This window comes from Pygocentrus nattereri, chromosome 7 (assembly GCF_015220715.1).
Source record: "Pygocentrus nattereri isolate fPygNat1 chromosome 7, fPygNat1.pri, whole genome shotgun sequence".
NCBI lineage: Eukaryota > Metazoa > Chordata > Actinopteri > Characiformes > Serrasalmidae > Pygocentrus > Pygocentrus nattereri.
Genome location: NC_051217.1, coordinates 25818652 through 25829252, shown reverse-complemented (window position 1 = coordinate 25829252; position 10601 = coordinate 25818652). Strand labels below are relative to the sequence as shown.

Here is a 10601-nt window from a genome sequence, read left to right as displayed (position 1 = left end):
TGAGGGGCTGTATTGTCAGTAGTGCTGGTAATCGTCTAAAGAACTGTTTGTAATCTGAGGAGCTGTATTGTCAGTAGTGCTGGTAATCCGCAAAATAACTGTTTGTAATCTGACGGGCTGTATTGTCAGTAGTGCTGATGATGCAGTAGGGAGCTGTTTATGACTCACAGGCCATTTTGCTGTTATCTTGAGAAAATGGCAGGTTTTAGATTTATAGAAAAGATTAGACAACCTAACAATTCATTTTCATATTCATATTTAAATATATTCATTTGTGGCAACACCTTATTAAAAAAATAATCACCATGTCATCTTAGGCAAATCTAGTTTTTTCCTGAGATGCTACTGAGATGATTCCATTATCTTGGGAAAACACTGTTTCTCATGTTGTGATAAAAACATAAATAACTCGAGACCTCAAGAAAGCTCATTATCTTGTGTAAACAGTAAATCCATGACCTTTAGGGCTGCGGTAATTGGTTCCTTGTTGTGTTCAGTTTGTGTGTATTTGACAGATGCTGGTGTTTGATCAGTGTAGATAACAGAAACGAACACAATGGCTGGTGCAGTTATGCCGTGTACTCTCTCCCCTCAGCACTGACAGCAGGGACAGGACCCCAACAGTGCCCTCTACAGGTGTGGAGGGACAGTGCCGCTCTCCCAGCACTAGCAGTGAGGAGAGTGGCTCAGGCAGTTGGGCTCAAGTTGCCCCTGATGAAGACCCCCAGGAGGAGACCACCAGTAGCTTTATTCAGCTAAGCGAGGGGTCAGTCCTCCGGTATCCCATCATGCCTTATCAGCCATTCTAGTGGCTGCTCCATTTAGTTCTCCATTAAAGCTACATGCACTAAATGCTACGCGTAGCTCAAGCTGCTTCATAATCTAAGCTGCTTTGCTCACCATCAAGCGTTGGATATGATTTGGTTCTAATGTAGTTCAAATATGTGGAAAGATTCAGGCAAAAACGTACAATTTGCATAGTTGTTCCGACTCAAATGTCATCGATCTGCTGAGAAATCTGTAGCATCTGAAGTTTGCTTCTTGAGTTTTAGTGCTGGAGATACGAGGGTAAGTGACTCGTAACTAACACAACTAAGTGTACAACCAGGAGCAACATGCAAAAAGTATATTTAGGCCATGACACAGTTACATAAATGAACAGAAGTATGGGCAAAGTGCTACTCTAGGGTGAGAGTCTGAGTTGGAATCAAGTCTAGAGTCAAGGTGAGAGTCTGAATCGAGTCTAGAGTCTCTAAGGTGAGAGTCTGAGTCAAGTGTAGAGTCTCTGAGATGTGAGTCTGAGTCGAGTATAGAGTCTCTGAGGTATGATTCTGAGTCGAGTTTAGAGTCTCTGAGGTGTGAGTCCAAGTCGAGTTTAGAGTCTCTAAGGTGAGAGTCTGAGTCGAGTCTAGAGTCTCTGAGGTCTGATTCCAAGTTCAGTATATGCGGTATGAGTCTGAGTCGATTCTAGAGTCTCTGCGGTATGAGTCTGAGTCAAGTACAGAGTCTCTGAGGTATGATTCTGAGTCAAGTTTAGAGTCTCTGAGGTACAAGTCTGAGTCGAGTCTAGTCTCTGAGTTGTGAGTCTGGGTCGAGTCTAGAGTCTCTGAGGTGTGATTCCAAGTTGAGTCTCTGCGGTATGAGTCCGAGTCAAGTATAGAGTCTCTGAGGTATGATTCTGAGTCAAGTTTAGAGTCTCTGAGGTGTGAGTCCGAGTCGAGTGTAGAGTCTCTGAGATGTGAGTCTGAGTCGAGTATAGAGTCTCTGAGGTATGATTCTGAGTCGAGTTTAGAGCCTCTGAGGTGTGAGTCCAAGTCGAGTTTAGAGTCTCTAAGGTGAGAGTCTGAGTCGAGTCTAGAGTCTCTGAGGTGTGATTCCAAGTTGAGTATATGCTGTATGAGTCTGAGTCGATTCTAGAGTCTCTGCGGTATGAGTCCGAGTCAAGTATAGAGTCTCTGAGGTATGATTCTGAGTCAAGTTTAGAGTCTCTGAGGTACAAGTCTGAGTCGAGTCTAGAGTCTCTGAGTTGTGAGTCCGGGTCGAGTCTAGAGTCTCTGAGGTGTGATTCCAAGTTGAGTCTCTGCGGTATGAGTCAGAGTCAAGTATAGAGTCTCTGAGGTATGATTCTGAGTCAAGTTTAGAGTCTCTGAGGTACAAGTCTGAGTCGAGTCTAGAGTCTCTGAGGTGAGTCCAAGTCGAGTATAGAGTCTCTGAGGTATGATTCTGAGTCGAGTATAGAGTCTATGAGATGTGAGTCCGAGTCGAGTATAGAGACACTGAGGTATGATTCCGAGTCAAGTTTAGTCTCTGAAGTACAAGTCTGAGTCAAGTCTAGAGTCTCTGCGGTATGAGTTCGCGTTGGGTATAGAGTCTCTGAGGTATGGTTCTGAGTCAAGTTTAGAGTCTCTGAGGTACAAGTCTGAGTCAAGTCTAGAGTCTCTGAGGTGTGAGTCCAAGTCGAGTATAGAGTCTCTGAAGTATGATTCTGAGTTGAGTCTAGAATCTCTGAGGTGTGAGTCTGAGTTAAGTATAGAGTATCTGAGGTGTGAGTTCGAGTTGGGTATAGAGTCTCTGAGGTGTGAGTTTGAGTCGTCTAGAATCTCTGAGGTGTGAGTCTGAGTCGAGTCTAGAATCCCTGAGGTATGATTCTGGGTTGAGTCTAGAGTCTCTGAGGTGTAAGTCAAGTCTTGTGTCTCTGAGGTATAAGTCTGAGTTGAGTATAGAGTCTCTGGGGTGTGACTCAAGTCTTGAGTTTCTGAGGTGTGAGTCCAAGGTGAGTCTCGGGTCCCTAAAGTGCAAGTCGGAGTTGAATCTCAAGTCTCTAAGGTTCACGTCCAAGTCAAGTCTTGAGTTTCTGATGTGTGAGTCCAAGTTGAGTCTCGGGTCCCTACTCGAGTATTTAAGATTTGAGTCCAAGTCGTCTCGAGTTTCTGAGGTGTGAGTTCAAGTTGAGTCTCGGGTCCCTAAAGTGCGAGTCTGAGTTAAATCACAAGTCTCTAAGTTTGGAGTCCAAGTCAAGTCTCAAGTTTCTGAGGTGTGAGTCTGAGTTTAGTCTCGGGTCCCTAAAGTGCAAGTCTGAGTTGACTCTCAAGTCTCTAAGGTTTGAGTCCAAGTCAAGTCTAGAGTTTCTGAGGTGAGTCAGCATCGAGTCTTGCGTTTTGAGTCTCAAGTATCTAGTAGATCTTTTAGTCTCATTTTAATATTATACAAAAGTAAAAATGGACTAAACCCGTCAGACATGGTTCTGAATAACAGCTTTATAGAAGAACCTTCAGTTCACATAATGAAATAAAGACAATATACAGCTTGTAGTGTATATAGTATATAGTGTAGCTCAAAGCTTCATAGAACAGACAGTACATTTGTACAACTAATTCCAAGACTGTGTGACTACAACACACCTGCACACACACACACAAACACACGCGCATGCACACACACGCACACACACACAGACACACACACACATACACACACACACACACTAGGGGGCAGTAAGCACACTTGCCTGGAGTGGTGGGCAGCCCTATCCACAGCACCCAGGGAGCAGTTGGGGGTTAGGTGTCATGCTCAAGGACACCTCAGTCATGTACTGTTGGCTCTAGGGATCGAACTGGCAACCATCCAGTCACAGGACCGGTTACCTAACCTCAAGCGCACGACTGCCCCAAATATTCCATACATGTAATAAAAGTGCTATATAAACAAAATTTCATCACTTCTTAGCTATATTAGCTCTCGTGATAAAACTGAAGAAGTTCCCCACCAAGCATCTTTTGGCTGATGGACTCCATTTGGCTGAAATTAGATTTTTTAGCCAGACTCTCTCCGCAGCTGGGTCAGGGTCACGGTCAGAGTCTCACGTCTCAGTTTAATTCATCCCATTAAAACCTCGGCTGGCTCTCGCTCCCTTCACACTCCACAACATAGCCGGGAGCATCAGCCGAGCGAGCGAACGCATCAGCAGGCCGCGGCTGAAGGGAACGTGCCTAAGCGCACTTGCTGCTGTGGCCTAATCAGCACGCAGACACACCGCATCACACCAAATCAGATTAAACTGCCTGCTGGACACAAACCCAGACTGCTTTTGGCCACTCAGAACCTTTCACTCTGCATAGAGGAGGGAGCCGGAGCCGGGGGAACATAAATCCCTGAAGTGAGAGTGATTCCATTAGAGTGGCCGTTTTAGTGAAGCGCTCCAAATAAGCCGAGCTGACAGCGCCAATGGTTTCTGGCCCTCACAGACCATCAGCCGTCTACACTCCAGACAGGAAGTGCTCCAGATGGTCAGACAGGTGTCACCGCTGACATCCTATTGGCTTTAGCCGGTCCACTCGATACTTTTCCAACGGACCCCGGTAACGCGGGAAGTGTGTGTGTGTGTGTGTGTGTGTGTGTGTAGGTCAGCGATCTGGACTTTTTAATAGCACCCACATTATTTTACATTTCTCTAATAGCTGTGTAGTTATACATGAATAACACATGTAACAACACTGTAACTCCTGACGATATGCAGTCAGGGTTACAGATGGATTACAGAACTGTAGCCTATGTAATTACACATGGGTTTCAGCTTCGGTTTTGCCTCATGTAATTACACAAATTTATCTTTTTGATGCACTACAGATCAGAAAAGGTATGTTTTACATAATCACTGTAGAATAGTTTAATTGTAACAATCGCATCACATTGATTAATACCATTCTGTAATTACACTGTATCTACAAAACAACTACACAGGAGCTTTCCTGTAATGCAGTGTTCATTACATTTCATAATAAGTGGACAGTTCTTGTGTAGTTGCTATGTAGGTACTGTGTAATAATGCATTGGTGCTCTAGATATACTTGATACACTTGTGTAATTACATGCGGCAAAACTAAAGTTGATACGCCTGTGTAATTACAAACTGTACTTCTGTAATCCATCAGTAACAATCAATAGTAGTTACATTGTTGCACCTGTTGTTCACATGTAACTACACAGATATTAGACGCACGTAATATAAAGTGGGACCTTTTAATATTTTGAGTGCAGCAAAGATTCAGACAGACTTATTTAAAAGAGCTTGTCTTTATTTTTTATATGTATTCTAAGGGTTCTTTCATAAAGAAAATGGTTCTATATAGAACCATGAACACTCAAAGAATCTTTTGCACTGTTCAAGGGTTCTTTGCATCATGAAAGCGTTCTTCAGACTGGCAGAGAATACATACAGAATGTGCTGTATATGGTTCTATATAGAATATTTTTGAAAATGGTTCTATATAGCACCGAAAAGGGTTCTGCTAATGTATACAAGCTTTGTAACAATACCGGAAGCCTTTTGTGCTATATAGAAAAGATTAAAGTGTGGCTAGGCTGTTGCTGTGATATCCCAGGTGGTTGCTAAGTTATTGCAAGGCTGTTGATAGGAAATATCAGGCAGCTGCTGATATGTTGCCAGGCAGTTGCTATGGTAACATGGTGGATAAGGTGTTGGGTAGTTGCTGCGTGGTTCGCCTACATTAGTAATATTTATAAATCTAATAATTAACATTTTTATACAATACTGAGAAACGATGTCACGGTGAGTTACAAGGTGAAATTAAAAATTGGCAGTGTTTGTTTAGTCCTGTTAGCAGCATAGCTATCTTTAACTAGGCTGTATTCAAGCTAATGCTAAGCTTCAGCCACAGGACACACAGAGCAGCATGTCACATCATCATGGCAAGAATTTGGGTTCCATAAACCTCTGTAACATTTGCTTTTCAGTGTTTAATTTTTTTTATAAAACTGTGTTTTACTCAGAGCTTCATGCTGAGCTTTACACACCCACAAACTGCTGCTTCACCCACACCAGATGTAGGCTGCACCATATGGTCATGCGCCCCCTAGTGCCAACCTCCATGTACTTCAGTACCTTCACTTCATCTCCTGCTACTTTTCTTTTGATTCTCAGAAGGAAAAGGCTCTGCTAGCGTATGGTGGGTTTCAAAGCTGCCGCTTTCTAGGGGTGTTACAATACATTGTTTTGTATTTTATCACTGTTTACATTGTTTTCTATTTTATTCATTGTACTGAACTGCTTGAAACAAGGTTTCTCAAATGTAAACGCCTGGAGCACCGAACATACACTCAACAGACTGCAGCAAATAGAGTACTCACACGAAAGTTTATATGGTCTGAGGTTTTGTTTATGGTTAACGTAGGAGCTGGAGGCGAGACTACAGACCTCTGAAGTCCTCATTCTCTAATCAGTGTCATGTTTCTCTCTAAGGGAAAAAGGAATATCATTTTCGAAAATCACTGGTATCGTTTCCTGCAGTGGAAAATGTTCCAAACGCGATCCTACGTTCACTTTCCCAAATATAGCTCTCGATCACCTGACTTTCAAGATCACCTAACTGTCAAAGTAATAATAATGCTACACACACACTACAAGCAGATTTATGCATATTGAAATGATGTCGCATGAAAGTAAGTCTACTTAAGTGATAGAACACAGATGGAGACCGTTATCGTGAAATACCATCACGGCTGTGATTTGGTGGCCATCATCACAGCCGTGATGTTATTGGTGATAACACACTCCTCGAGTGCTCTACTGCTTTAATACAAGTTAAATAAATACAGTAAGAAATGAATAAACTGGGCAGTGAACGCAGCATTTCATATGTTTTAATGTTCAGTTCCTTCCTCCAAATTATAGTTCCTTAACGAGCAGCTTGTTGCTATATCAGAGTAACAAGCTCCACCCACTCGCTGCACAGCCAGCAGTTTGTTCTCCATTTTCTTACACTAAATTCCCAAACTGTCGTCACCATTGAGCAGCTTTTCAGTTGGCAGCTGTGACAGAAGAACAGCTAAACAACCTGGAATCATCCAGAAATTAACCCAATACCATTCACGAAATGTGTAGTCTGATCTTCAGAGTCTGACCAAATCAGACTGAGCCATAAAACAGACTGACCCAATTTCAGGTTCAGCTCAGTTTGGTCAGTTTTTCCAGATCAGTGTTAATGTTGTTTTGTTCCAGCCAGTCTGTAAAGCTTCTTACAGCCCGTTTAGTTTGGTGAATGGTATTAGGTTCATTTCTGGCTGATTCCAGGTTGTTTAGTTGTTCTTCTGTCACAGCTGCCAACTGAAAAGCTGCTCAGTTTGGGAATTTAGTGTCGTCTCATCTTCAGAGTTGGACCATATTGGCTATCGGTCAGATATGATCTTAACAGTGCCTGTTTTCTGTTTGTGGCAAAGTAAAATAGTGAAAATGTTCAAATGGCTTGAGCATCTCCTACAGCTATCAGAGTCATTGCTTAGCAACAGAGTCTCAGCAGAGTGATACAGTTTTTGTGAAAAGCCTGTGATGTTATGGTGAAATAACAGCAGTTAGATGCCTCTCGACCAATCAGCTCACATGTTGTATAGAACTGTTGTATAATAACTAATATACACCAACACCAGCTCCTCAAACTGCAGCCTAAAGCTGCCAAAGCCTCTTAACTACCAACTGGACAAAGCCTGCCAGGCTTATGATGTCAGTTTAGTGTGCAGTAGTGTCAGCTAGCATGTAGTAACATTCATATTTTGTATCTCTTTAACAATCTCAGAATTTAGAATCCAGGGAAACTGGATGGAAAAATGTTGGTGTGGCAAAACATTTCAGCTTCAGAACATTTTTATTATCCAAAGTATGTGACAGCTCTGATTTTCGCAAAAAAAAAACGTTCAATTTTCCCTTAGAGAAATCAGGTTAGACTCTGAGTCATATATTACCAGGTCTATAATCTCAGGGTCCTATATACCCTGGACCTTATAACCCCAGGGTGCCATAATCATAGTATTCTGTATTTCCCAAATCCTATATTTCCACTGTCCTATAATCCCTGTGTTTTATATTCCCAGAGTTTTATAGTCCAGTGGTCCTGTAATCCCTAAATGCTAAAATCAGCGTTCTGTGTTTCCATTGTCCTATATTCCCACCATCCTATAGCCCCAGGGCCCGATATTCCCAGGGCCCGATAATACCAGGGACCTATATTCCCATGGTTATATAATCAGAGGGTCCTATATTCCCAGGGAGCTATAATCTGTTTCCTATACTTCCAGTTCTGTAATCCAAGGGTCGGACAATCCCAGGGTGTTATAGTCTCATTTTGGTTCGTATAGGAATATAGATATTCTGATGTTAAATCTTAAAGTTTCAGTATCAAATCAAATCAAATTTATTTATATAGCGCTTTTTACAACTGATGTTGTCACAAAGCAGCTTTACAAAAATGGGAATCACAGCACAGAGAATCAGACAAAACACTGAACATAATATACAGTATTCATTAAATAAATAATATTCAGTAAATAACATCTAAAGTTGTGTTTATTTATATGCTGCTTCCCAGTAGCTTCCCTCATTAAAACAGTTCAGTGGACATGAATGGGAACCTCTTCAGTGATCAGCAGCACTTAAATGATTCCCTTCAAAATATTAGCCTTGCAAAACGCTGCCGGTAATAAAACCTTTGAGCACAGCCTCAACAGCTGGTTTTGACGCCCTTGTCAAGTCACTCTCACCATTTCCCAGCTATACAACTAGCAGTAACAGTAAAAGAAAAGCAGCGCAGCCAAACTCAAACTAGACAACGCGGTTATGTTAAAGGATTATGGGTTCTACACTTCTATGGGTTCTCAAAAAGTGCTTTGAAGTAAGTTTGCCGAGTCTAGCCTAGCTGAGGCGAAGTGCTTTTCAGTCACACTTTATTTGGATGGCCAGATCCAGCAGACGCAATACAGATACCTGATTCACTAACAGTATGGTCATGGTTAGGATTAGGTTTTGCCTTGAGGTTAAGGTTACGGTTGAGGGCAGTCGTGGGCTGGTGGTTAGGGAACCAGCCTTGTGACCGGAAGGTCACCGGTTCAATCCCATTTTCTGACAAAAAAAAAGTGCAGTCATGGTCTGGAGGTTAGTGAACTGACCCTGTGACCATGACTGAGGTATTCTTGAGCAAGGCACCTAACCCCCAATTGCTCCCCAGGCACCATGGATAGGGCTGCCCACTGCTCTGGGTAATTGTGCTCACTGCCCCCTAGTGTGTGTTCATTAGTGTATATGTGGTGTTTCACTGCACAGGTGGGTTAAATGCAGAGGTCTAATTCCTCTGTGTGCAAATGGTTCTGATCAACAGGGTTAGGAATAGGTGTAGGTTTTGCCTTAAGGTTAGGTTTAGGTTTATTTAATAGATATTTAGTTGAACATTACTTAAAGACATATTGAGCACTTACCAACCATCTATAGTGGACCATCCAAGTAAAGTGTTGCCTGCTTTGGCTCTTGCTTTTCCCTGTATGACCTTTGATGACTCTGGGGAACATGAGATCCCTTTTATAGGTTCTCTTAATGTATCTAATCTCAGAACCGTGGGAACATTTTGTGGCACTTGTACTTTTTGCAGTGTTGAAAAGCAAAGTAACATATCGTATCAAACAGAACCCTGAACGCTGTGAATCGTTACACCCCTAACGCTCTCATAGCCTGGCAGGCATTTCTTTCTGCTTGGAGCCCAACTGCTGTTAACACCCCGTCATCCTGCCTCAAATCACAGAAATGTGGCTGCAGTGGAGAGAGAGAGAGAGAGAAAGAGAGAGAGACAGAGAGAGGGAGAGAGACAAACAGAGAGAGAGAGAGAGAGAGAGACAGAGAGAGTTAGAGAAAGAGAGAGAGAGAGAGAGAGAGAGAGAGACAGACAGACAGACAGACAGACAGACAGACAGACAGACAGACAGAGAGAGACGGCACTAAGAGCTACGTATGTATGTGTGTTACAGAAACGGGAACAGTAGCGCATCCAGCCTCGGCGTGGCTGACCTGGAGGGCCTTCCAGAATGCTCCGTCTCCACTGGGATAATCAGGTAGCTAGCAGTTGAAGCTAACTGCTTTTCCATCCAGCCTGAAGTGTTGGGGTTAATGGAGGTTAAGCTTTCGTTCTGAGTCTGGAGTAACGTCCAAATGCCTTATTGCACTCTTCCACTCATAAACAGATGGGTGCCTGAGACAGGCCAGTCAGACTTAGCTCATAGGCTAGCGCTAAACACAGCCATTAGGTCAAAAAAGGACAAAGAAGGCCTTTTCATCCAGTGGTTCTCAACCTTCTCGGTCTTATGTTTAACAGACCTTTAAAGGAACAGTATGTGTTATATTGACTGTACTAAATCATAAAATGACTATGATGCATCATCAGAGGTTAACAAAAACCGGCTAATCTAAAATACTGGCTTCTCCAACAGCAGCGCTACAGCCTGCATGTTCTCTGAGTTTTGGCCTCTGATCTCGCCCACTGCCCATGTCCCAGTACCGTTTAGACACCCCGGGTTGCCAGATAAGAAACAAATTAGCTAGCAAACACAGCTGCAGCCATAGAATCACGCAACGGAACTGGATCAACAGAGATAATATTAGATTCTACCCAAACTAAAGAGCTTCTAAAAAGCTCTGCGAGACCAGAGATGCAGTAAAACAAGAATAAATATTGGTGACACGTTTGGAAGGTGGAAGCGGCTTAGAGCCTAGAAGTACTTTAAAACAGAAGCTAATGTTCTCGTGAATAGGTCAGCGCTGAGCTAAA

The 10601-nt window shown here is 42.7% G+C and overlaps 1 protein-coding gene across 4 annotated transcripts in view; it reads left to right on the top strand.

The window, feature by feature from the left end:
• LOC108443033 (SPHK1 interactor, AKAP domain containing) overlaps positions 1-10601 on the top strand; it is a 104783-nt gene that overhangs the window by 78253 nt on the left and 15929 nt on the right. For all 4 annotated transcript variants that reach the window (XM_017723415.2, XM_037539959.1, XM_037539960.1 and 1 more), the window contains 2 exons: positions 596-766; positions 9805-9888. In XM_017723415.2, the coding sequence (XP_017578904.1) occupies positions 596-766; positions 9805-9888 (255 nt within the window). The remainder of the gene's footprint in view (positions 1-595; positions 767-9804; positions 9889-10601) is intronic.